Raw genomic sequence first — 26,656 nt, 5'->3', positions numbered from 1 at the left:
GTTCAGAGTGTTAATGCACAGCATCTTTTCTGAGTCCCACAGCAAACACATGTTAAACACATGATGATGTGCTGTGTGTGCTGCAGGCCTCTGTCCAGCCCCGACAGACCTGATATTCCTTGCTCTCTGTACATGAAGGAGCTGCAGGGTTTTATCTCCCGAGTCATGGCAGACTATTTCAGACACTTCCAGTGTGTGGACTTCATATTCGAGAGCACGGAGTCGATCGCCCAGAGAGCCATCGAGCTGTTCATCCGCCACGGCAGCCTGCTGCGTCCGCTGGGGGAGGGGGGCAAGATGAGACTGGCTGCTGACTTTGCGCAGGTAACGGAGATGCCATCTGTTTTCTGCTCTTCGGCCTTGTTTCGCTCAAAGGCCGATTTTCATTTTGACTTTTCTGTTTTTACGCGTGTCAGATGGAGATGGCTGTGGCTCCTCTGTGCAGACGAGTGTCTGATTTAGGGAAACCCTACAGGATGCTGCGCTCCTTCAGGTGTGTTGGCTTCAATTAACAGTCGTCACAGTTAGATGGTGCACTTTGTTTTTTCATGTAAAGAATTACGGCCTAACAGGCAGTAATGGTGATGAATCATGTTAACCATGCAGGACTTTACCTACATGCACTCGGTGCTGTCCTGACCTAGACACTGTGTATTTTTCATAGTAAAACACTGCATTTTAAATACTACATATCTACAGTACGTACATACTAGTTCCAGTTTATTGTTGTTTTTAATATTACATAAACTGTTGACCTTCATGTTATTTTGGTGAAAGCTGAGAGTTTAGGCACAGCGAGTTATCCAGCATCGAAACTCCACAAACCTGCTCTGGTTCCAGTCCAAGTTTGGGAGAACGCATCAGTTTGTAAAACCTTTACTGGGAAAAAGTGAGCAGCAGGAGTCCTTCATCAAACCACCTGATCAACAAACTCCGACATGACCCACCGCCGTTTGTCTTACACTGAAACGATGTGCAGTAAAGCTGCAGCCATTACAAAGTAACTCAGTCTGACACCAGTTTAAGTTATACTGAAGGCTGACAGCAGCCGGCCTAGTTACCTGCAGCACAGGGGTGGGTGTAAAGGGGGCCACGGGGTGCACCGGACCATGTTTATTTCAAAGCTTTCATAACATTTTTCAGATTGAAAGTGAAATATTATCAAAGAATGTCTTGATCAAATCACATTAAAAAAATATAGAAATAAAAGCTAATAAAACTCTCATTTGATTTCTGACTGGATTTTTTTCTTCGGGGAAATGGAACCAGTCGTAGGCAGACAGTTTCAGTGTTCGTTCAGGTGCTCACACAGATGACCGAGGCTTTCATCAGGTTATCAGAGAGCTTTTCCTGTAAGCTCGTCTTTCTTCTGAATGAACACGATGAGCAGCAGATGTTTTACATGGAAGGTAAAAAGTGCTGTTTGCTTTGTGTTTGAGGCCGCTGCTGTTCCAGACCAGTGAGCTGATAGCCAGCAGTCCAGCTGTCGGTGAACTGATTCCCTACAGCACCTTACTACACTTCCTTTTCACCAGAGCCCCACCGGAGCTGAAGTCACCTCACCAGGCCTGTAGACACACACACACGCGCACACACAGTTCAAGCTGAATCGTCCATCATCATGTGGCACTTCTGCAGTGTGTACAGTGCACCATCTCAATAAGCCTGTCCCCCACAGAGAGCAGAGTGGTCCATCGCCAGGTACTCACAGTGGCTGGATGATCATCCCTCTGAGAGAGACAAGCTCAGCCTCATCAGGTAGGCTCGGTGACGTAAACACATCTGTTAGAACACTTTGGTCTGTACAACAGGACAGGAGCTGCCACTGTTACCTGAGCTTAGATTACCTAATCTCAGGGGGCCTTTACTGTGATGAATGGGCTCCCTCTAGTGGTAGACTGACTGATGTGTGTGTAATTTAAGGAGTCACTGCTGACTGCCAATAAGAGTCCTAACTCAGTATTAGTTTGCACTACAATCAAATCAGGTAAGAATAGCATGAAAAATATTTACGCCAGCATTAGGTGTTGGGCTTGTTGTACTACATGGTGCATTTTGGCTTCAAAGGAAGATCAAACAGACATTTAGTTTGAGCTTGAAGTAGTGAGAGGTCCAAAAACACCATATTTAGAATCCCCATGTGTTCCCTACCAACTGCCAGTACAAACAATGTTTTAAATGGCTGTATGCTGCATTATTATCGCCTTGACCTTCAAGTCTGTCAACCTTGAAGGTCAGAGGCCAAATGTGACACGTGTTAAAAATGCACACTGTTCTTGTAAGACTCGCAGTTTTGAGGCACCAACTCTTTACACTGACCTTGAACACCTCGCTGGATACAAGTCAGATATGACAACTGATTTGTGTGCACTGTGATAACAGATGTGCTCACTCTGTCTGTCCTCTCAGGGGCGCTCTGGAGGCCTACGTGCAGTCAGTCAGGGTTCGGCAGGGGAAGGAGTTCGCCCCCATCTATCCCATCATGCTCCAGCTGTTACAGAGGGCTACCAGCACCTGACCTGTGTTTGGGTCCACAAATAATCTGCTCATTTTTTAACAAGTGTGGTCCAGGGGTCGAGAGAGAGTATTTACAGTAAAAGTAATCTCAGCAGTAACAGCAGAGAGCCTCGTCCGAACCACAGAGGAGGACAACGCAGCTTCTTAGAACAGACTTGCTGATATAAAAGTAATAATTTGTGACACACATCAAAAACTCATCTGAATAAAGGCAATATTTCCAAAACTTTAATGTAGTACTTCATTGAAAGCACAGGTTTTGCCTTCACAGACAGTATGACAGGAACACTACACACGCAGACTCAGATGGGCCACTTCCACTGGTTGGGGGGCGGCTCCTCTACCAGCGGCTCCCACGGCTTCCACTCGGACATCTTCCTCGATAACGCCAGCTCACACTCAGCCTGCGCGCAGGAAAAAAATCATCAGCCACAAATACTAATGTATACACTAATACTGTAAAGCAACCATACTTTTTAGTTAAGTTGAGACAACTGCGTTCACATATTCACCGAGACCGTCCGGTCTGTATGAAGGCTGACGGGAACCAACCGAACACATCAGTGATTTAATGTCGACTTCAGTGTGAAACAAACAGTAACTCTGTACTACGAGTGTGTCAGCTACTCTGGTGAGAAAAGCACTCTCAGAATAAAAGAGGCAGCAGTCTGTACAAAGCCACGCGCTCATTTAAAGACCTGGGAGCAATACAGTACTACCAGCAGCGTATTAGCAGTCTTCAAACCAGTCGGAATCACTTTAATCCAGGGATTCAATTTTAATCCCTGGATTAAAGTGAACCAGAATGATCTGGACCTGCGCTCCAACACCTTCCGTTACTAAGCTTGTCACTGTGTTCATGTATGTAGGCTATATATGTCATACACCCCTCTGCACTCGAGCTGAACACAAAGTCGTGACTTTTAGGTTTGTACATGAAGAGTTTTCCACTCAGCTTCATCACTTTGATCAGAGTGAGGCAGACTGACCGCGACCTACCTGGAAAATGACCTCTTCAATCTGACCGCAGTTAATTTTCTTCTCAAGCTTCTCAACATCGGGTTCCTGTGAAGAACACAAATCCTGTCAGTTCATCTAAGCTCCTCTGTCATTCGTCTGTCTGCTCACACACTGACCGTTTTCACGTGGCTGAAGCGCTCATTGACCAGCTGCTCCGTGTACTTCCTGTAAGCAGCGTCCTGCGGCATGGTCTGCAAGGACGCCAGGATCTTTGTGTAGAGGATCCTGAGACGCTGAGAGGAACAGCACAGGGTGAGTACACTGCTCAACTCCCTCAGCTTCAATGACAGCTCCATAAACGGCACACGGATAACACGAGTGTGATCCAGGACTAGTCTGGTCACAGTCAGGCGATGGGAAAGATTAAAAATGAGGTATGTGGTGCAGTCACCATCAGCTGCTCACCTCCTGTGGATTTTGAGACACTGCCAGGCCAACCAAGCCGGTCGTCTGGAAGAGAGGAAAAGGAGAGCTGTCCAAGAGTGGCTAATGTCAATGCTTTCACCTTTAACCACGTGACTCCAGCATCGGCACTCGGCCTAAACCAACCCTCAGTCTGTCTGCTCGCACTGTCAGCAACCAGCTCCACAGCTGGTTTTATGACTTGGACGAGACACTTGTGGTTCTTAATCACCTCCAACAACATTTCCCTGCTAATGTGGAACTTCCTTAAAAAACATTCTCTGAAATCCATCAGCCCTCACCTTCAAATATGTGCACTTTATTAACATTACAGGCAGGTTTGCACTGAGCAGGGATTTTATTTTCCAGGTCTGTTGGTCCAGATTCGGGTCTCCAGTTAGCCATGTAAGGGAAGTATGGCTTAACCAGTTTCTTCAAAAGCTCCCACGGGTGTTCGGCTGACTTAACCGTGGGACCGGATTCAAAGTGTTCGGTGAGCTTTCCTTTAGTTTGCCACCTGCTCTGACCGGACACTGCCGTGCTAGCTCTTTATCAAGTTAGCATGCTAGCACAAGCTAGCACAACATGCACAGCGCGCAAACGGAGGTGACAGTACCGTCACCGTAATAAAACTAATACAGCTGTTTTATTGTGTTTCTTACATTAAAACAAGACATGACCTTTACTCATACCTTCTTCAGCAGCCCAGCCATTCTCCAGACGTCAGGAATGCGTCATGATACTTCCGGCTGCTAAATATGACGTCGGTGTTGTCTTTTTTTTCTCGGCGTTTTGAAAAACGATTTGTTCCTGTCGTAATAAATGTTAAAAATTAGAAAACGCGGACTGTTCTGTGATCACAGCAGCGTAAAACTATATACATGCTATGTATTCACGCTAGCATAGCATAGGTCGGATGTAGGTACAAACATCTGAACGTTTTGCTTTTATCCAAGCAGGCTGAGGTTGTGTCGCTTGAAGTACGCGCACTACGTACGGTGTGTACTGTACGAGAAGTGCGGAAGTAAGAGGCTTGTGAAATGGGACGGTCTAGCCTTCGTCGCGCTGTTCGGGTTGCCTAGCAACCATGATACTAACCGCGAGTAATGTTACATACAGCATTGTTTGACAGAAATGAAGGAGAAACAAATGTTTTGTTAGTCATGCATTTTCGTCATGACATCACTTTGATTAGTTGAGTATCTGAGGCTGAGACCACTAGTGATGGGCAGATGAAGCTTCATGAAGCACTGAAGCTTTTCATCCAATTGGTTCATCCCAGCGCAAAGCTTCTTGAAGCTTCATTTGCTCTAGTAGGCCACCTACTGGACGTAAAAATATTAGTTGGCATGAATTTGAAGAGTGTGGCCTTTTGCACACAGCCTGTAAATGTCAACAACAAAAGGAGTGTGTAAAACATGTATATTGTAGTGATGGCAGTATACTGTTTATATTTATACTGGCAGTATGGAAAATGATCATTTGGAAATGCTTAAAATGGAAATGATCATTTACTGTGAGGTGAGGTGTGGTTGGGGTGTGGACAGTAGTTGTGCTTTTGTAACGTTGAGGTATGGACAGCTACACACTCCTGCCTGTTCACATTTTATTCTGTAAAAACTAAATTTTCACTGCTTTTATGACCTTTTTAGTGGGGAGAACATAGCTAGGATTTAATGATTTAACAAATCTTTTGAATCCTTTGTCCTCCACAATGATAAATGGCTGGGAGTCCTCAATCACCATGCTAACCAGATCTTCATCTATTTGAGATTGTCTTTGTCTTTCCTCAGGAGAACAAAGCACAAATATAAATATCACACACGTAACTTATTACAGTTGTATAATATTGTTATATCATTTAGTAACATTACAGCATGCTATATTATCATTGCATTTGATGGCTCACCTGGTCTTGCTCCACAATCGGTGTTCCCCTTATTCTCATGCAAAGCTCTGTAGTGCCTAAGCATGGATGAGGTGTTGTTGTTATATCCCAGCTCCCTGGCACATAGCAAACACTTCACCTTGTACAAAAGTCAAGACAGCTTAACATAAATTGTATTGCACCATCAGTATCATGAAAATACATCTTCTGTAGAAATTTACATACTTTGTTGGGAGGAATAAGATCAAAATGTTCCCACACAGGGGAGGACATCCTCCTCTTCTTAGCTGGCTCCATTCTCTCCTGACTTTCTCTCCTCACTCTCATAAACCTCCAAACTGTCTCCAAACTCTCACTAACAACTCTCCATCAAACACCCACATTTTTGAATGAAGTCTGAGGGGTTCATATCGCTGTCATATCTCGCGGCAAAGTTCGAACCGCTTCATGAACCAGTCACGTGGTACAGCCGGGCAGCGAGGCTTCGGACGTCATCATTTTCAGCTCCTCCCATAAATGATGCAAGCCTCGATACGCGCATCGCGGAAACGCTCCCTCAATTACTCGACACAAGCTTCGAAGCCTCGATACAGAACGTCACATCACTAGAGACCACGGGACTGTAAAACATGATTGTTGGGCTTCATTTCTGTACTGAGCAGTCATTTCAAGATTAGTCAGTAAATAACAATTAGTTGTTCATGAGACTAAAATCATCCCACTGTGGTAATGTAAATATAAATATGGCCAATATTATAGTATTGTCAGATTATTATGATATATATACTTTAAAACCAAGTTAACGCTGAAAGTACAAACATCACTAATGTCACACAACTTTGCCGACATGTGGCCAACAGCAATGTTTTAATGTTCTTCATTATTAAACATTCGCACATAAATAAGTGACGTCATATTCAGTATTTTGACAGTTCACTCTTCGACTGCTCCCTTCTGCCGTATTTTGCGGCAAAATTATCCACACCCACCGCCGCGCTATGAATTGTGGGATATATGGGACCACGAAGCGTGCACCGGACCACGCTTGATATTTGGGGAAATCGACGGCGCATTTGGAGTATGCATTTGAAGTACACTTCGGATTGGGACAGCCGTCGTCGCGTGGCGGTGACGTAATCGCACTTAAAACGCGTACTTCAAGCGTGCGGACCCTGAATTGGGACAGAGCCTGAGTTTGCATACTCAGTCTCAGGATGAATTTGCTCGTCAGTTTTCGTTTTTATGGGCCGATGGGGTTTTATTTCTTTTCTTTTTAACGGTATAAATGAAAGGTGGTGGATTGGCCAGTTGGTCATGATCGACTCTGGACTGGACCAATTACAGCCGAGGAGGTCGAACTTTAAAGTTGAGATGAAAAGTAACGCGATTTGTGCCGTACTACTTCAGCTAGAAAGTTGCTAATTCAATCGTGAAACTGATCAATGATCAGCTGATCGGCTTTTCTCTGCGCCAGAAACAGGAAACCAGCGGAGGTCGGGCTAAACAACAGCAGCACGTTTAAGCTTGATCAGCTGTTGTTAGAATTTATTTAATATTAGTGGGGCGATCGTGGCTCAAGAGTTGGGAGTTCGCCTTGTAATCGGAAGGTTGCCGGTTCGAGCCTCGGCTTGGACAGTCTCGGTCGTTGTGTCCTTGGGCAAGACACTTCACCCGTTGCCTACTGGTGGTGGTCAGAGGGCCCGGTGGCGCCAGTGTCCGGCAGCCTCGCCTCTGTCAGTGCGCCCCAGGGTGGCTGTGGCTACAATGTAGCTTGCCATCACCAGTGTGTGAATGTGTGTGTGAATGGGTGGATGACTGGATATGTAAAGCGCTTTGGGGTCCTTAGGGACTAGTAAAGCGCTATATAAATACAGGCCATTTACCATTTACCATTAATAATAATGTAGATTATTAAAATGCTCATTGTTCATCAAGTTCAAACTCTAGTCCTTGGGGGGCCAGTATCCTGAATGATTATCTAGGGATAAGTGGAAGGTTGTCATCATACAGATGACTCTAACATAATATATAATTAATAATATCTAATCTAATTATTATATTTTTTTATTATATACTAAATAAAATAAGATTTTATTATAAAATCTATATATATTATAAAATATAGATAATAGCTAATATTAGTAATAGTATACTAGTAATATATTACATAATATATTTTATATATATATATAATATATAAATATATATATACACATACACACATACATTCATATATGTGGGTACAGATCTAACATAATATATTATGTTAGATTATAATTATTATATAAACAAATTATAATCTAACATAATATATTATTATGTTAGATTTTTAGGAGGTAAAGACTTCAGAGCAGGTGGACACTGGACAAGTTTAATGACATCATACAGAACAGTGTCAGTGTATGCACGATGAACATATCCTCTTTTAAAATATCCAAAATGTTCTGGCAGAAAAAAGACGTCTATCTACAGTCCAGGTAAAATCCAAAGTATAAAAATATATTACAAATCTCCTGTATTTACAAAGACTGCTTCTCTCTACAGTTACAGCTGTCAGTTTCCAGCCTAGTTGTGTTACTTACACTTACATACACTCAGTAAAGTCAGCACCTAATGTAGAAAACACTGGAGGCTACACGAATCACAACAAACAAGTCCCTCTACGTCCCACCGACGAGGGAGCGACAGCCGAGGTCACCACGAGCCGCTCAGAAGAACATTCTGCAAGAGAAACGGTAAAAACATCAGAGCTGTTTTCTTTTTCTGTCAGCATCTAAAAGCATCTTTGCAGGCGTACCTGTAGATGTTCGGGTCCAGGAGGACAGCCGTGTCTGAGGGCAGCTTGGACAGATGAACCACCTTGGTCTTCTGCTGCACTCTGTCGCTCTCGTTCACCCACACGTCGGGCAGTCTGACGCGAACGACAACACGGTTACACTAACATGCATGTTTAACACTGTGGGTTCCCCCACTCAGCCTGGCCTGTTCTGTGTAACTGAAGCTGGGGAGGACTTACATGTCCTCAGGTGTCCAGTGCAACAGGACCTTCACTTTCCCAGAGTCCTCCTTCCTTTTGGCAATTACCTGAACACGCACAAAACATGGCATCACACCTGCACAGGACTTTGTGTGTTTGCTATGTGTGTGTGTCTGTGTGTGTGTGATTACCGTGCTGTGGAAGACTACACTGTGTCCATTACCCAGGCTCTCGATGTGTGTTGCTAGATTGAGAAGGATGGCTCGGTGGCGGATGGCGTCCATGGTCTGAGCGTCAAAGAAGTCGTGAGGTCGTGCTAGAAAGACGAAACGATGAATTCATTTAACGTGTGAACCTGGAGGGACGCTGTGCGTGTGTGCGGTACGTACGGAGCGAGCGCCTGTGCTTGTTCTTCAGCTTCCTCCTCTTGTTGAGGCCGGCCTTGGATGGAGATTCCTCTTTGACTTTACTCTGGCTGGACATTTTGGACGAGCTCTGGGAGCTGAAGTGCGTGGGGACGTGGCGTGCGAGCCCCCCCTGGGAAGCAAACGTGGCGTTGCAGCCCCCGACTACACACTGGAGGAAACACAGACATGAGTGCGCGAGCGAGGCAGAATAACAGACGCGGTGACGTGCGTGACGTCAGCTGTGTGCGATCACCTTAAAAGGTTTGTCTCCACTGTGGGTCAGCATGTGTCTCTGCAGCCAGCTCTGGCTGGTGGATGGCGTGTTGTAGACTTTGCAGCCCTTCCACAGACACACAAACACCTGTGGGCACAAACACAAAGACACATTACTGCGGCAGAGCTAGAGCTGCACACTAACATGCACCGCGCATTAGTGCCGACGTCTGACCAGGTTTACACGAGCGATAACGAGACCGTCCCCTCACTACAGGCTCTACCATATAAAGCACCTTGAGGCGACTGTCGTCGTGATTTGGTGCTATATAAATAAAACTGAACTGAAGTGAATATTAAAAAACGTCATCAAATTTAAAAATGTGTGCATGCCTGTCATTAGCAACACGTTAGCAGGATTCAACCAATCAGTAACCTCGATAAACCAGAAGCTCCCAGCAAGACAACTTTAGTTTGGGTTAGCCAGCAAACTGCTGACGAGCCGCAGTAATGCATCTAAGGCTGTGTTCGTTTATGTTGTCCTCTTCTTTCTTCTGACCAACAGAAACGTATTTCCTGATGGAATAAATCAAACCTCCACGTCAATCAAACATCTTTATTCCAGTTTTACTTCTCTCCTTGTGTTTGGGATCAAACTGACTGGCACAAAGCTTTAATAGAGCAAATATCAGTCCAAACACAACCAGCCGGTTTTACTCAGGAGGTGGTGAACACTGAACCCCACGTTCACACCGGGGGTGAATGAAACGTGCTGGTATGAAGGCAAATAAACGGTGTCGCTTAAAGTCTACCCTAGTGCTAAATAAATACTGTGTGTACCTTCATTACTTATGCATTATTACACACATTACACGATACTAAGAGGAAGTTCTCTTCTCTTTTTCTGCACCCTCACTACTAAATGCAGGGAGGTGGGTTAGAAGACAGAAAAACACTGAAAACAAACCAAATTCACACTTCCTCTTTCTTTGTGGGCATTAGCACTTTTTATTTTCTGAACAGTGGCGGTCGCCTGGTAGAGCTCATGACTGCTTAACCAAAGGTTGTTACAGGCAGCTCAGTGTAACTCGAACACGTCGCGTCTATCAAAACTACTCTGACGTATGAATCCAGCACACAGCTGAAACTCCAGATCACATGTTGGTCTGTTGAACCTCGTTTTGAGTCCAGACTCCATTTTCACCATCTGCTGTTTCTGACTGGAACCTCTGGTTTGACATTACGATGGCTCGCCTGGCCTCTAACCACCCATCTGAAACCAACACACACAGTAACGTGTCACTGACCCCGCCTCTCTGTCCATCCACATGTGTTGCTCTGATGTGCTCAGCCAGGTCAGGGCTGCTGGGAAACAGCAGCTGGCAGTGATCCCAGCAGCAGGTGTAGCTCAGAGATTTGCCCCCTGCCACCAGTGAACCACTCCCTGCTACTCCACCTGTGTGACCGTTCAGCATAGCGGGGGTGGAGCGACCGCTGGACGCTGTGCTCTCCATGTCCATCAGAGTGGAGCTGATACTGAAACACACACAAAAGACGAGAAATCAAAATATGATCTGACAGAATGAAAATAAATGCATGTCAAGTATTTTATTTCACTCGTCACCCAACTGATGGGTGGGGTCAGTGCAGGATGAACCACTAAAACCAGTTTAGGAACAGAGCCTTCTCCACAGCTGTCAGTGGTCTGGGAGAGAGTCTGTAACTCTGTCTGCAAATACAGTAAATAATGACCAATGTTGGGCAATTAATTATATCAAATCAAAATTTATTTATATAGCACATATTAAAAACAACAGTGTTGACCATAGTGCTTCACAGTCAATAAAAACATGAGACAGTTAAAACAAACAATAGAAGAGGACAACAAACAATAGGTAACAACACAACAAGCTAAAACAGCCAACTAGACAGAATCAAAAGCCAAAGTAAAAAAATAAGTTTTAAGACGTAATTTAAAAGACTGGATAGACTCGGCAGTGCGAATATGAACGGGGAGGTTATTCCAGAGTCTGGGTGCCACGGATGCAAAGGCCCGGTCGCCTCTCGACTTCATTCGAGTCCTAGGTTGTGCTAGGAGCCTATGGTTGGATGATCTAAGTTATAGTTACTTCTTCAAAAAAGTTACTGAGTTTTGCAAACAACAAAGTGTTTTGCAGCTGTTTACCTAAACATGCAGCCAAGGCGTTTTTTAAACAAACATTTCAAACTATTTACAGAACAATCAGCTGTTCTGCATCAAATCTGATGCCACACAGATTATTTGTGCCGCTCCAAAAATAATTTGTGTCCACTATGAGATGAAGGAGAACAACAGCCTGATACCTGCAGGCCTGACAGCAGCAGATGTGTCACTGCTGTAACACCTGTAACACTCAGCAGGCGCCTCATTGTTCTGACACACAACAAAACTACTGACTACACTACACACTAACTACACACTAACTACACACTGACTACACACTGACTACACACTCACTACACACTCACTACACAAGATTTACGCTGAACGTCGCAAACATCTCACATCTCAAACACGCCGTCACTCCTAAAACTTCCCCCCTTCCTAAACAACTAAATGCCATGTTGCCATTTTTTGATTGGCCCACATGGTACATTTTTCCACCAATAGGAAAGGCTGGTGGGTTTTTTGGCTCACAGGCTTTCGAGCGTTTTCCTTATAAAACGCCGTTTTTACAGTTTCTTCCTGCAGTAAATATAAACAACGACAGTATTCAGGAAGAAAAACAAACACTGCAGATATTTTATCATAACTCTGGTTTTACGTGGCCGATCAACACAGTTTAAAAACTGCTATAAAGTCCACACTTTGTCCGTCAGTTGTTCCGTCTGTCCTGCTCACATCTCCAATGGTTGGACACGTTGTCATTAACGTGGCTTCACTCCACATCAGCCGCTTTGCTAAAACACCGGCACATAAGGACGCTGTCAGTCAACCACGTTGATTAGCTGCATATATACACGAATGTGAATCGCATCATTGGCTGGACTATGGGATAAGGAGGCATCGTTCTGATCCCATACGGGAGCAGCCAGTCACTGACTAACACTGCAAAACAGAATTGTTGACATATTAATTTTAATTTCAATTCAGGTAATTTTTTTTCTGTGCGCAGAGACGCCAGCAGTGCGCACGCGCGCAGCTTAGAGGGAAAATTGACCGTGAGTCCAGAAGATTTACAAAAACTCTTAAAACTCGATGAATATTTATCTCAATATCCAAACTATCCAATACTAATGTGTAGGAAAACTGTCTGACACCACATCAGACAGTAGAGATTGACAGACCACGTGACTTTCGTGCATTGCATGCCGGGAACTCGTGACAAAACAATCCAAGTACCGCATCAAATGCAAGCATTTGCAGCACCGCAAAACGTTCATTCTTCGGTTCCAATAAATTCTTGCTTTTTCTTTGCCCCCCAAAAAGGTTCTGTACAAAACAAAGGAGAACAATGCCGGTCCGTACAAAGACAGACTTGATGAAAAGTCAAAGAAAAGATACGAGGAAAAAAAGCAAACCAGTGAAAGGGTCAGACCCTCACGAGCACACAGAGGGACAAAATACGTCAGCGTGCTGCCCAACTTTCACCACGCTCAGATTTATAATCATACGGTTCTTGGAGTGAGTGCATACACTCATGAAGTTTAGTAACTTCAGGTCACTGCAACAAGCCCAGGTACAGTTTACCGACGGATGGGTGCACGACCTTGAAATGCACCGTGTAGAACGAAAGACCACCGTACGTATCATAAGTTTACCAGTCTCACAAATCGTCGTCATAAATACACATTCCTTAACCGTTTATTAATAGGACCTTTGAGCTCAACGGTAATTAATTAGTAGTGGAAATAATTTCTGGTTCATCACAGAAATGTAGCAGTGACAATAATATTGTATGCTGTAATCGTACTGGGCAATTAGTGATACAAAAAACCTGTTTTATCCTGTGAATAAAAGTATATGTTTTTGTCAATGTACCATAATAACAGAAGCGAAACGCAATATTGTGTCAGGACAATTCACTATTTATGCACAATAAATAAAGGAGCATAGCGCGACAATTTCTGTTCAGCGCCAGACTTGCTTGTAACCTATATCACCAATTATGTTATGAAAATGACGCATTAACTACAACAGCAGACTGACCTTCGTGTAAATGCTTGGAGCAGACTAACCTGTGAGCTGGAGTGTTCTGGGACGTTATAATTGGTCTTTGAATGGCTGCAATCCAGTCGCGTCTTTGTTACTTCGGAAACATGGCTCGAACAATTTCTCTTCAACGACGTAATCCGATAACAACCGATCTCTTTACCCGTCTGCTTCCCGTGGCTGTCATGCGACCGGCTATTGCAGTTAATAATACAACAGCTTCTTGACATTTTTGTGTTTCTTTTTATCGCTGTGTGACTGATTTCAATTGAAAGCCTGCGTGCGCTAGTACGTCTTGCCACGAGTTCCCAGAATCCTTTGCGGTTTTACCCCTGAATGACGTCACATTTTCAATCTCTGTTCAGGCTCCAGTCCACGAGGTTCATGACTGAGCGCCTTCAGGCAGCTGTTTTTGTGACAGTTGATCGTGTACGGGTCTGGTTGCTACTTTCTGTCACAGGTCACGACCTCAAACAGTATAAAGACACACTGTGCAGTGAAAAACTGGCTAACTGGAGCACGGCCTGGCTCTCACAAGGACTACTTCAAGTGAGGAAGACCGCAAGTCTTAAAAATTCACAGGTAACCACAGATCATCATCAATACAGAAATAGAGCCATGGCAGGATGCCTGCGGGGGATTCAACACTGGCTGAGATGGTGATCCTGGCTGTGTCATGTTAGAGGACAGTTCCTCAGTTTTACTACATTTAAATGATTTTACAAACCAGTTTTCCTTCGTGCTGATCGCAGAAATGAAAGATAACTTGGATAATGCTTCAGAATAACTGCCAAAGTAAATACCCCTAAGATCTATGAATATGACTGGGCCTCCGAGTGTGCTTACTGATGCTGTGAAGTGTAACGCCATCCTTCTCCCGACTTCACGGCACACAATTTATATCAGTATGTTATCAACAACCCCTCAAATGACACTGGACGAGATGTGAAGCCTAAAGGTTTGAATGCTCATCAGCACTTTGTGTCAGGATGTGACTGTAAGTCCGTGGAGGACCACGGTCACTGCTCAGCACCTGATTTTTATTACGCTCCGTCACTGAGTCGGCGTAGCTTCTGATTAACACCGGTGAGGACGTTTGGGGTTTTGTGTCAGCAGGCGCTGCTGTTCGCTGATATTCACGTGGGCTGACTCGCACATAGCAAATAAACTTAAATCAAACTGTTGATCAGAGAGAAATGAGCTTAAACGTTTAAGACGTGTGGTAGCTTGGATCGTTATGTTGTTGTTTAGCCTTCTCTTGTCAGCTTTCCAGAGACGGGAGGGTCGCACGTCTGCTGAAAATAACCAATCACAACAATATCGAGATTAAATACGTTCATGTAGACTTTCCTTTGGTAGAAGCCAAACTAGAGCTCAGGAGTGAGGTTTTAGGTGAGGAGGAAGAGGATGAAGAGGAGACGGAGGGAGCAGTGCTGGAGGAGGCAGATGAAGATGATAAATGTAAAATGCTCAAATGGTCACATCTTCTTTGAAACAGATACCTGAATGTTTGAAAACCACGGTAACTTCTAATAATTACAGTATTGATTTGATGCCCGTAACTGATCATTTTTCCTATTTCAGAAAGAAGAAAATGGGGAAAAAAAACGTCTGTCGTTGATTATTGTTGGACAACAATGTGCAGCGGAATATCAGCACTGTGAGGGGAAGAAGAAAACAGTGATCATTTCCATGTGAAAGTACGTATGAGTGATTATCACGCACAGTGTGGCCGACAGCTCGAGCAACACCGGCGTGACGTGTAAAACCTCTACAGGGAGCTTTTTTATTCCAGCGAAACAAACAGGTTTGTCTGACATTTCTTCAGTTTTTCATTTCCATTGATCAGCTGTTAGAAATGCTGATACTCATAGCTAACACCGTCAGATAACATCAGCCTGCTGATAACTCCATTTTACAACTGTAGACTTTTCAGCGAGTATTTGATAAAACAAACAGACCGAGGTCTAAACTCAAACTGCCGAAGCTCTTTAAACCTCGACCCTCATGACAAAGACAGATGGAAACCAGTCACCTCGGTTTGGTGGATGAACAGTTGACAGAGTAACTTCAGTTAACCAGTAAAACCAACCACTATAACCTGGGCTTCATCATAAAGCAGCCAGTTTGGGGTTTTGTTTTTTGGAAATTATGAATTACATCATCTTCTTTGCGTGAGTGTTGTCCACTGATTGGACCCGCTGGTGTAAAACTGTTGGTGGTGTCTATTTTTCCACTTTAGTCAAAATGTGTCACACAAATAAAGACTTCACGTGAGACGCGTTTACCCCGGGCTAACCCTGCAGACCTGTCTCTTACTGCCTCCATACGTTTCACTGCTAACACTAACCACAGGGCGGTTGGCAGTCCCACTTTCAGACCTGATGTCATCTGTGTTTATGCCTTTATAAAAACTGAAGAGAACCGAGCTGACAGGAAATGACATGTTCCAAAGTAAAACAACACGATGCAGAGAGAAGCTGATTAAGAGTGTTGTTGGGAGGGAGGCTGATTCATGCAAACAGAGTGGGCATCTTATTTTTAGGAGCTAGCGACACTCAAGTTCCCCAGCATGCTATCAACAATCGTTTGTGGTGAGAGCCTACACATCCAAAAAGTTCAGCATTATAAAAGGTCCTCACTCTCCATGCTTTACAGTTGTGGTCATCATATTTTCGACACAACAAGGAAGAAACTGTATAGTTTACAGAGAATGGATGTATGATTAGCAAGAACCCAACTAACAAAGAACAACAAAAACCCACATGTAGAAAATGACTCACAAATCCTACACGACAAACAACGACTGTCTGCAGCTGCCTCTTGGTTATACATCCATACTCAGTTACTACTTCTGGAAGGCTTTTACAAAACAGCTGCAAGAAGTTTCCATGAAAGCATCCTTGTATGCCAAAAATCTGCAACAACCAGTGTGTGCGAGTTTTCTGTCCATCTGCTTATAAAACGCTTATTTCACAAATCCAAGAAAGAAAGAAGACTTATCAACCGAGAATGATCCCAGACTGTGACCTTCATGAAACATCTGCTCCTATTTGGCTAATTTATCCTGGTTTATTGATCACATAGGTAGATGGCACGTGTGAGGGTATGGTTCCCCCCCGGGGGGGTGAACAAAGACATGTAGGTCAGCTGTACTTTAGTATTAGCATGAGACTACATCATATTTGTGTAACGAGCATTGCTGTGAGCCAACACTCCCCCCACACTACACGCTACAGTGGACTAAATACAGACCAGCGTGTCCTATAGAGACGTTCAAGAACTACATGACCCGGCGGAAGCGAACATTTTTCACCTGTAAACAAACTGCTTCAAAGCTGTGAACTTGGCATGGTGCTGTAAGATAAGGCCACCGCTCAGTCCAACAAACCTGTCTTCTGAATCCATCCGGCTGAGCGGCTCTCCGTCCGACGAGGTGAGCTCCGTGCTGGCCCGTCTCTTGATGCCGTGCTCAGGCTTGTCCGCGGTCTTTGTGTGGTCAGCAGGCGGCGAGGCGGACGCGTTCCCCCCCTCTCTTTGTTCTTGTTTCAGCACCCGGGAGCCCTCTTGTGCGAAATCGGTGCTACTTGCCAAGCTGCCCTGTGCGGGACTTTTCGCGGCTTCACACAGTTCGAGGTTCGGGGCCCTTTCGCCAACAGCCGACTTTTCGGTACGCGGAGCGGTTTCTTGGTCGGGGACGGGGGACGGGGCGTCTCCGTGCTCCTCCGCCGCATCGCGGCCACTCACTCCGCTGGTCTCCGCTTTCCTGCTGTCGTTGTTGTCGCCCGGTTCCTGTTTAGGATCGGGGACGGCCTGTCCTTCCATGCCGGTTACGGTCGTCTCACCGGTGTCGTTTTCTTTCGACGTCCGCTGATAATCTTGTTCGGCTCTTTCCGTCGTTATCTGCCGCATTTTCGAGCAACACCAAAGGCTATTTTTGTGACGTTTCACCGGAAAAGTTGCCCTCGGGCTGCCCTCCTTGTTGCACTCACGCTTGCTTGTAGCGTAAAGCACAACAGGGGGTTTGATGACGTCGACGTCAGCGATGCCGAAGCTGGTCTATTTGAAGATGGCACACTTTGTCGTTCACCGTTAAATGTAACGTTAGCGCTCAGTTAACTCGCGAGGAAGACCGTGTTTGTAGTTTAACCGTAAGTTACGAATAATACTGATAACCCAGAAGTAGCTTTGACGTTAACGTGTAACTTATACACGTGTCTGAGTGCGAATCCATCATCCGGGCTTTCGTGCAGTTTCCTGACGCTCCAGCTTCCTCCCGCAGCCATAGATGTGGTTACTCGGTCATTCCTGTAGGTGTGAACTTGACTGCGATTGGTTGTCCAGTTATAGACTAGCGACCGGCCCACAGTCCAGACCGTAACCTTTATGGGAGACCGCGTCTCCCATAAAGGTTACCGACTTTAAAATATTCACACAGTTTGATTTGATTTATTTGAAAATGAATAAATGTCTGTATTTGCAGAGCGGGTGAGTCATCTTCGCAAGCACACATGATCTGTGGCATTGTGGTTCTAAGCTCCACGTGTTCCGACAAACAGAAAAAGGAGTCCAGGCAGAAAGTGCTGAAGAGGCACATTGTTCCGCGTTCCTCATGCCAGCGCTGCTCTCAGGAGCTTTTCGGAGCCTTCGTGTCAGCATCAACACTTTCCCGAGTTCAATCTCAGCTCACCCCACTGACAGAAGCCGAGAAGTGTGCTGACGTCATTGATCAATTGTTTGGGTGAAATGGAGGCCTGTCCCTTCTCTGCTTGTGTGTGGATGGAAACAGGCTTTCAGTAAATACTGTTTCTTTCGATGGTTGGTAAATACAATACACTGGGCTTGAGACCAGTTGGCTGACTAATCCATAATAAAAGTTAGTATATGTATGCCAGTATGTTTCACTAATTACCGTTTTCGTTTCACTTCTACATACATATGTGCCGGAAATCTCTTTGGTGTCAGTTTGTTGGCAAATAGTAACGACCGGTCACTGTAGGATGAGGCTGCTTCCAAGTAAATCACCATCTGAAAAATGTATCTTCTTTTTTCCATATTCATAGTGAGACTGTAAATGGTGACTAACATCGAACAGGAACTCTGGGCCTGACGTCGGCTCTTCATCCACATATTTGCAGCTTTACTGGAAGCCTACAAACATGCTGCCCATAGGTAACAGTAGCTTGCTAGATTAGTGGTTTTCTCTTCAGAAGCCTAGATGAGCACCACTCATTAATCCTCAGAGAAGAAAAACATTTGAGCCCATCAGTTTTAGATCACACAGTGGTGTGGAACAGAATTAGACATAATCATTTCATCCACAGGGCGTGTGGTCCTTCAACGAGTCCTGTGATTGATACCAGGAGTCATCAAAAGCTTTAGAGGGTGCACATGCTAAAATGATTGCTTATAATAGGTTGAGTGTCTCTGAGTCACCTTTCTCACTCACTATGTGTTAACAGACCTCTCTGCATTGAATCATACCTGTTATTAACCTCTGTCTCTCTTCCACAGCATGTCTTTATCCTGTCTTCCTTCTCTCACCCCAACCAATCACAGCAGATGGCCCCGCCCCTCCCTGAGCCTGGTTCTGCTGGAGGTTTCTTCCTGTTAAAAGGGAGTTTTTCCTTCCCACTGTCGCCAAAGTGCTGCTCATAGGGGGTCATATGATTGTTGGGTTTTTCTTTGTATTATTGTGGGGTCTACCTTACGATACAAAGCACCTTGAGGTGACTGTTGTTGTGATTTGGTGCTATTTAAATAAAATAGAATTGTGATGAAAGAATCCGCCCTGAAAAGCATCACTTCAAAGAGAAAAGTGAAACAAGCATGTTTTAAGAACATCAACATTTATTTCACGATATAAAACAGATGAGAAATGAATGTTTTGCATATTGACTCTAATATTAATGATAATAATTTCTTATACTTATAATATTCACTCTTCTTTTTTCACTGTGTACATAAAGTTTTCTATCTTATCTTAATTTTTTTTTTTACAGTTTATTTATCTCTTAATTTTTTAAATGTCCTGGGGCTTCAAATACCTATTTATTGCTTTGTACATGTGCCGTTTTCTGAGTTTCCACCACCTAGGACAGAGTCAAACTAAATCCTTTTTATGTGTATTTTCTAACTGATACAAACCAAAGTGAGGAAAAACAAAGAGAGACACAAACTGAGAAAGTAGACTTCAAATTCAACTCATTCGCATATTATGTGAGGCTTTGCAAGCACGTCAGGGTATTCAAACCATCTGCTCAACATAAACAATCCTAACTTCATACCTTAATCTGTAAAAAAACAAAAACAAACAGCAGCATGATGTGGCACCTTGTTAAAGTAAAAAAACAGCTTAATATTCATATAATATATGGATATACTTATATTAAAATGAAGGCTAATCTGTTATTTTGCAGGTGTAAAAGATGTGGGATCCCTCCAGTTTGAAATCAACCAAAGGATCCAGATCCGAGCAGGTTAAAGATTAGCGGCCACTTGGGGTTAAAGTAAAGCACTGCGTCTGTGTCGTTTGGTGCTGTGCCATCTGTGATGAGGCTTCTCAGATGCTCATATATACAGCTGTACACTCATCTCTAGCAACTCAGGAACAGCTAATATCCCATCCACCAGAACTATAGATAACTGTTATTTTAATAGTTATGTTAGGATGACTTTAGCACTTAGTAAGGTATCAAAAGCTCTGTACACGTGTATGTATTTGGCAACACAGTTTTATGAGGCTACATTATATCCAAAAGAAGTCACACATAAAAGTGAGACTGTACAATGGTTTAGCTCAGATTCTTGCCTGCCCAGAAATATTCCTACATGGTGTTTTGGAGAAAAACAACACGCTGCCTCAGTGGCAACACATGGCTGTAGCATAACAAATGGAAGGAAAACATTAAGTTTTCAGATTTTTTTCTTTTCACTTTTACCAGATAAGTAGTACAATCTTTAAAAAATGGTTAAAGTGAATAATCTGAGTTTATGTTTCAGACAGTGTCTGGACCAACTGGCTACTACAAAGGTTGAAGCACAGGCGAAGATTTGAACATGACCGGGTTGGTAAATGGGAGGGATCTCTGTCAACTTCAGGTCCTCCTTCCTTTCAGTCCCATGTTCCACTGCCTCTCACTCCGAAACACGAATGCACACGAAAAGGCACAATACAGTGAGCAACTGCAAAATATCACGTCACCTGAACTCAGCCAAATAAACTATTTATATATATGGATGTGCTTGATGTCAAAACTGATGATTAAATTAAAAGCTTAACCCTTAAACTGAATGTCCAGTCCAATCTGCTTAGTTTCCCCTCACTCAGGAGTACACCCTTCAGATACTTGATGGGGTTAGTGCTAACCTCAGACTAAACAGAACAGTCCACTGGTTTCTCCATCACCCCCTTACACCACATCTGTCTGAGTCTAGATTACAGGGATTTATCCAGCTATTTCCAAAGACATTTACAAACACTTTATGTTAGGACTGGCCATTTGTCCTGAGGTTAGGAAGGAGCCACGTGTCATAATTTCCATTTACAAGATGAATGGTTTGTTACTCTGCTATATGTGGGCCTTTTGGATCATGGAAATGCTTTGGATTGCTCATGTGCCACAGATTACAAAGCCATTATCAGTAAACCACCCAAATTTTATGAAGCTAACTAAATTACACGGTCCATAAAAGTGACTGGACGCTATCCGTCTCCTGCGAGGTCTAAATCCTTTCCAGTCAGCATCAGGCTCCACTCGGCTTTTCAGGGCTACTCAGAAGTATTCACACCAGAGCAGTGGCTACATTCTGCCTGGAAAAGGCAAACCTTTCCCTTTCATCTGGGGTTTGGTCACCTGCTCGCTGGTTAACTCCTTCCTGTTTACAACACATTCCCAAAAAGCAGGGGCACTGTGTAAAAAGTAATTTGACTTGTTTGATTATTTAAAGCCTTATTCAATTAAAAAAAATGGTACAAAGGCAACATATCAAACATTAAATCTGAGCTGAGAAATGCAGTGTTTTCAATATACTGAATTAGATGCGTGAAACATTAAAAACTGAGACCAGGTTTGCTCCCGTATTTTAACACTCCTTAAACTTTCTGAAACGTGTGGAGAGTGAAGGTTTTTTTCTCCACTCTGTGTTTATACACCTCTCTGCATTTAATCATTAGTAATAATTATCATCTCTGGCTCTCTTTATCCCATCTTCCTCACATCAACAACCAGCCATGGCAAATGGCTGCACCTCCCTGATACTGGTTCTGCTGGAAGTTTGTTCCTGTTAAACCGGAGTTTTTCCTTTCTGCTGTCGCCAAGTGCTTGCACAATTACACGGTCCTTCTTTCCTATATACAGTTCATGAGGTGACTGTTGTGATTTGGTGCTATGTAAATAAAATTGATCTTTTAAACATTTAATAACTTGTACTTTAACTTTGGAGTTGGAATTGCACTTTGCTTTTAATCATATTTTGCACAGCTGTTTGAACGCTGAACAAAGCTTTATTGTAACACTACAGCAATGAATTTCTGGGCTTCTTCAGGCATTTTGTAGTTAAACCACATAATTTTTAAACTAAACCATTTTACAGTCCTAGAATATGCTGACATCTCCACAGAATGTGTTTTGCTTAAGGACAGAGTATGTGCCGGCAGATCTAATGAGCACTAAAGATACAGAATATCTGCCTCTTTGAATATGATGGCTGGTCGTCTAGGTGTCGGTCAGTCTGAATCATCATCCTCTCAGTCTCCGTCTCTGTATTGGCACGTAACACTAGTGCCAACAGATTTAGTTGTAAATGCAGGAAGCATTGCTCTGTGCAGGCTGGATACATTTGAGCTCAATGGGACGCCAGTGAGGATGTCCAGGCCGCCATTGCTCATGTGTCACTGCTCACCAAAGTGAACGTCTGCGCTGCAAAGAGAAGAAGAGGAGAATGAAATTTAGATTAGTGCTGTTCTTTTTTACTTATTTACCTACTAGTACTTTAACCATCGATGTAGGTTTATTAACACTAAAACTATTGGGTATTAGAAGATAATCCTTCTAGAGAATTGGAACAAGTATTTGGTGAGTCATAAGATAGAAAGTGATTTAGTTGCAACTGGTATATTATTATTATTATTATTATTATTATTATTGTTGTTGTTGTTGTTGTTATACTTGCACAGTGGAGAGCACTGCTGATTATAAAAAAACAAGATGTTTTTTATAAATAATAAGAATAATCGTTGGCTTCATAATATCTTACGTAACACGGCGTGAAAGGCCAACAATGAAACAAACAACATTAAAGAGAAAATCTTCTTCAGACTTTTGGTTTGTAGTTTGCAGTGAATGAAGATGAACTTTCTTTGGAACTTGTTTCGTCGTTGACTCAGTGCTGGGGGTCCAGCACATAACAGTCTATAACAACACTAATTATATGGTTGAACATTATTAACAAACGCTGGTAGTTAATAAAATGGGGGGTGAATTTTGTTAGCTTTGCACATGTTCTAGTAGACACTATCCTCTACAGTGTATTTAATTTGGAGATTACAGTATAAGCATCAAAAACATGCCTCTGTACACCAGCAGTGTACAGAGGCATGTTTTTGATGCTAAATCTTCACTCAAAGACAAGTATCTTTGACAGTGTATCTATAGATGTGTTATATATAAGAGACAAATATTGTTTTAATACGTTGGCATTACTAAATTTGGCTCATTGCTTACATATATGTGTAAAAAGCAAATGTAGGAGCTGTGATAACTGTGTCTGATAGAATGAAGAGTAGACTGATATATGAAATATTCCTTTATTGGGTGAGAAAATCAGACCATGTCATAACTGCTGTAAGTCACACAGAATAGATATCAGAGCCTTAAACAGGCTGACGTCTGCTAAATGGGTCAAACTGGGCAGAAAGTCTACAAACACATAACATCCTTATAGAATATGATGTAACACTATAGATCAACTTAGCTCAGAATATATAAAGCATATAAACAGTTACAGCAATATGATGCAACAAACACAGCAGCTACTGATCCAAAATACTCAAAGCTTCATAGAACTGAAACCAACATTTATTTTAGCTCCATTCTGCTGCTGATACAGACTTTAGGTTTCTGAACATTAAACTTGTTGCTGCCTTTCATAGTGTGTAACTTGAAGGCCCTGAGTACTTTCTCCCACACTGGAAACACTGGGATGATCACATTATTTGAACATTACCTAATAAGACTGATTCAGGACAGACGAGGAGCGTGTCAGGTTACATTTCACTGTGTGTTATACAGTGGGATGCAAAGGTTTGGGCAACCTTGTTAATAGTCATTATTTTCCTGTATAAATCGTTGTTACAATAAAAAATGTCAGTTAAATATATCATATAGGAGACACACACAGTGATATTTGAGAAGTGAAATGAAGTTTATTGGATTTACAGAAAGTGTGCAATAATTGTTTAAACAAAATCAACAAAAAAAGAAATGAAATCAATATTTAGTAGATCTGCCTTTTGCAGAAATTCCAGCCTCTAAACACTTCCTGTAGGTTCCAGTGAGAGTCTGGATTGTGGTTGAAGGTATTTTGGACGATTCCTCTTTACAAAACATCTCTAGTTCATTCAGGTTTGATGGCTTCTGAGCATGGACAGCTCTCTTTAACTCACACCACAGATTTTCATTAATATTCAGGTCTGAGCTGAGATGAACGTTCCAGAACGTTGTTCTTGTTCTTCTGCATGAAAGCTTTAGTGGATTTTCAGCAGTGTTTCGGGTCGTTGTCTTGTTGAAAGATCCAGCCCCGGCGCAGCTTCAGCTTTGTCACTGATTCTCCAGAATCTGCTGATACTGAGTGGAATCCATGTGTCCCTCAACTCTGACAAGATTCCCAGTCCCTGCACTGGCCACACAGCCCCACAGCATGATGGAACCAGCACCATATTTTACTGGAGGCAGCAGTTGTTTTTCTTGGACTGCTGTGTTCTTTTTCCTCGATGCATTACGCCCCTTGTTATGCCCAAATAACTCAGTTTTATTTTCATCAGTCCACAGCAGCTTATTCCAGAATGAAGCTGGTTTGTCCAAATGTGCTTTAGCGGCTCTGTTTGTGCTGTGGGCAGAGCAAAGGCTTCCTCTGCATCACTCTCACATGCAGCATCTCCTTGTGTAAAGTGCGCCGAATGGTTGAACGATGCACAGCGACTCCATCTGCTGCAACATGATGTTGTAGGTCTTTGGTGCAGGTCTGTGGGTCGACTCTGACTGTTCTCACCGTCGCTTCTGTCTATCTGAGATTTTTCTTGGTCTGTCACTTCGAGCCTTAACTTGAACTGAGCCTGTGGTCTTCCATGTTCTCAATATGTTCCTAACTGTGGGAACAGACGGCTTACATCTCTGAGACAGCTTTCTGTGTCCTTCCCCTAAACCATGATGCTGAACAATCTTTGTCTTCAGGTCATTTGACAGTTGTTCTGAGACCCCCGTGTTGCTACTCTTCAGAGGAGATTAAAGGAGGAGGGAAACTATCATTTGACCCCCTTAAATACTCTTTCTCATTATTGGATTCACCTGTGTATGTAGGTCAGGGGTCACTGAGGTTACCGAGCCAATTTCAGTTCCAATAATTAGTTCTGAAGGTTTTGGAATCAATAAAATGACAACAGATTGATGCACCTGCCTGATTTTGTTTAAACAATTATTGCACATTTTCTGTAAATCCAATAAATTTCATTTCACTTTTCAAATATCACTGTGTGTGTCTCCTAAATGATATATTTAACTGAAATTTTCTTATCGCAACAACCAACAATTTATACAGGAAAATAATGACTATTAACAAGGTTGCCCAAACATTTGCACTGTACTTGTATTACTATGCATGTGACGAATAAAGAACCTTGAACAGTTAGTGATTTTAAACTTTCCTAGCAGTCCTTCACAAACAGGGAACAGTCTGTCTATTCTCTCCATCTGTCAGCTGCTGCTGGCTCTTCCTCCTCCTCTTCCTCACACACTGCTGAGTTTGTCCTGGTGGATCATCAGGGCTGCAAAGCCTCACAGATGATGTGCAGCAGTGGGTCCCTCAGTCTGTCCTCACTCTGGACACTTGCAGTCGTCACACATGGAAATCAAATGTGTGATAAGCTGCAGGATTCAAACACAAGTGTAACTTATAAACACATGTTCATACTTTTATTCCACAATCAGAGAGAAAGAAACAGAGAGAGAGTGCAGGACAGACAGACAGGTGACAGTCTCAGGTGTACACACTGCTACACAACAGCACCAGAGAAGCAGGATTTAGTGTTTGTGTTATTACGAGTGTAAACAAGAAGAGTTCCAGATGGTGCAGTGGACACATGTGTGACTGCTGTGATTAAAGCATCTTTCTTTCAGCTTAACGAGTGAACCGTCAGCTCGTTCAAACACACGTTAAAGTCCGTTTGGCTCGACACCACCGAGCAGAGGCAGCAATATAACATAGCTCACATTAACAGTGCAGTGAATCCTGCTTGTGCCGTGATATTCAGGACTGCAAACCGAGTAGCATCACCGACTTTCAGCTTGTTGTGTTTGTGGATATATGACTGACTTTAATTATCCATAAAATCATCACATTCTCTGTAAGATTAAGGTCGACTATTGAATGGCGTATATTTTAAATTAAAGGCTTTAAAACCAAGTTAGTACAAACATCTCTAATGTCACATAACTTTGCCGACATGTGGCCAACAGTAATGTTTAATGTTCTTCGTTATTAAACATTCGCACATAAATAAGTGACATCATATTCAGTACTTACTTTTGAAAGTTTACTCTTCTTCCGCCCCGCTTCAGCCGTCCGCCGTTTTTTTCCGGCAAAATTATCCACACCCACCGCCGCGCTATGAAGTCTGGGATATGTTGGGCCATGGAGGATACACGGACCCATCCTTCAAATCCGGGGAAACGAAGGACGCATTTGAGGGCTGCATTTCGTGCAGCCTTTGAATTGGGACAGTCTTCGTTGCGTCGCTGTGACGTGATCGGCCTTAAAATGCG

General features: G+C 43.2%; 4 protein-coding genes across 8 annotated transcripts in view; 1 reads left to right on the top strand and 3 right to left on the bottom strand.

The window, feature by feature from the left end:
* cog5 (component of oligomeric golgi complex 5) overlaps positions 1-2,749 on the top strand; it is a 74,128-nt gene extending 71,379 nt beyond the window's left edge. Inside the window, exons 18-22 of the mRNA XM_082510378.1 lie at positions 87-324; positions 417-493; positions 1,440-1,566; positions 1,679-1,758; positions 2,410-2,749. Of these exons, the coding sequence (XP_082366504.1) occupies positions 87-324; positions 417-493; positions 1,440-1,566; positions 1,679-1,758; positions 2,410-2,518 (631 nt within the window). The 3' untranslated portion in view covers positions 2,519-2,749. The remainder of the gene's footprint in view (positions 1-86; positions 325-416; positions 494-1,439; positions 1,567-1,678; positions 1,759-2,409) is intronic.
* Positions 2,724-4,756, bottom strand: ndufa5 (NADH:ubiquinone oxidoreductase subunit A5). Its single transcript, XM_082510408.1, has 5 exons — positions 4,632-4,756; positions 3,943-3,987; positions 3,654-3,770; positions 3,517-3,582; positions 2,724-2,921 (listed from the first exon to the last, which is right to left on the bottom strand). The coding sequence occupies exons 1-5, from the start codon at positions 4,650-4,652 to the stop codon at positions 2,820-2,822; spliced, it is 351 nt and encodes a 116-aa protein (XP_082366534.1). The 5' UTR covers positions 4,653-4,756; the 3' UTR covers positions 2,724-2,819.
* Positions 4,757-8,184: 3,428 nt separating this feature from the next.
* Positions 8,185-18,450, bottom strand: LOC309692150 (zinc finger protein aebp2-like). Its single transcript, XM_082510389.1, has 8 exons — positions 17,008-18,450; positions 10,732-10,960; positions 9,465-9,572; positions 9,194-9,380; positions 8,996-9,120; positions 8,844-8,911; positions 8,625-8,738; positions 8,185-8,548 (listed from the first exon to the last, which is right to left on the bottom strand). Exons 1-8 carry the CDS (start codon positions 17,526-17,528, stop codon positions 8,536-8,538), a joined length of 1,365 nt encoding a protein of 454 aa, XP_082366515.1. The 5' UTR covers positions 17,529-18,450; the 3' UTR covers positions 8,185-8,535.
* Positions 18,451-22,111: 3,661 nt separating this feature from the next.
* The window catches only part of LOC309692139 (pleckstrin homology domain-containing family A member 5-like), a 147,576-nt gene continuing 143,031 nt past the window's right edge, over positions 22,112-26,656 (bottom strand). For 4 of the 5 annotated variants that reach the window (XM_082510359.1, XM_082510362.1, XM_082510361.1 and 1 more), the window contains one exon: positions 22,112-22,537. In XM_082510359.1, coding sequence (XP_082366485.1) covers positions 22,503-22,537 — 35 coding nt within the window. In that variant the 3' untranslated portion in view covers positions 22,112-22,502. The remainder of the gene's footprint in view (positions 22,538-26,656) is intronic. The other variant, XM_082510360.1, reaches the window with a different exon arrangement.

The sequence above is a fragment of the Aulonocara stuartgranti genome (genome assembly GCF_965226115.1).
Source record: "Aulonocara stuartgranti genome assembly, chromosome: 17".
Lineage (NCBI taxonomy): Eukaryota > Metazoa > Chordata > Actinopteri > Cichliformes > Cichlidae > Aulonocara > Aulonocara stuartgranti.
The sequence above is the reverse complement of the archived record's forward strand: the minus strand, read 5'-3'. Positions and strand labels throughout refer to the sequence as shown.

What these genes read in the sequence shown, in the direction of transcription:
- ndufa5 (XM_082510408.1), bottom strand. Translation starts at nt 4,652, where the DNA reads ATGGCTGGGCTGCTGAAGAAG. An exon ending in TGGCTGGGCTGCTGAAGAAG is followed by an intron (nt 3,988 to 4,631) that starts GTATGAGTAAAG and finishes CCTCTCTTCCAG; the next exon opens with ACGACCGGCTTGGTTGGCCT. An exon ending in TTGAAGAGGTCATTTTCCAG is followed by an intron (nt 2,922 to 3,516) that starts GTAGGTCGCGGT and finishes TCCTGCGCGCAG; the next exon opens with GCTGAGTGTGAGCTGGCGTT.
- LOC309692150 (XM_082510389.1), bottom strand. Translation starts at nt 17,528, where the DNA reads ATGCGGCAGATAACGACGGAAAGAGCCGAACAAGATTATCAGCGGACG. An exon ending in GTGGAGACAAACCTTTTAAG is followed by an intron (nt 9,381 to 9,464) that starts GTGATCGCACAC and finishes TGTTTCCTCCAG; the next exon opens with TGTGTAGTCGGGGGCTGCAA. An exon ending in CAAGCACAGGCGCTCGCTCC is followed by an intron (nt 9,121 to 9,193) that starts GTACGTACCGCA and finishes TCGTCTTTCTAG; the next exon opens with CACGACCTCACGACTTCTTT.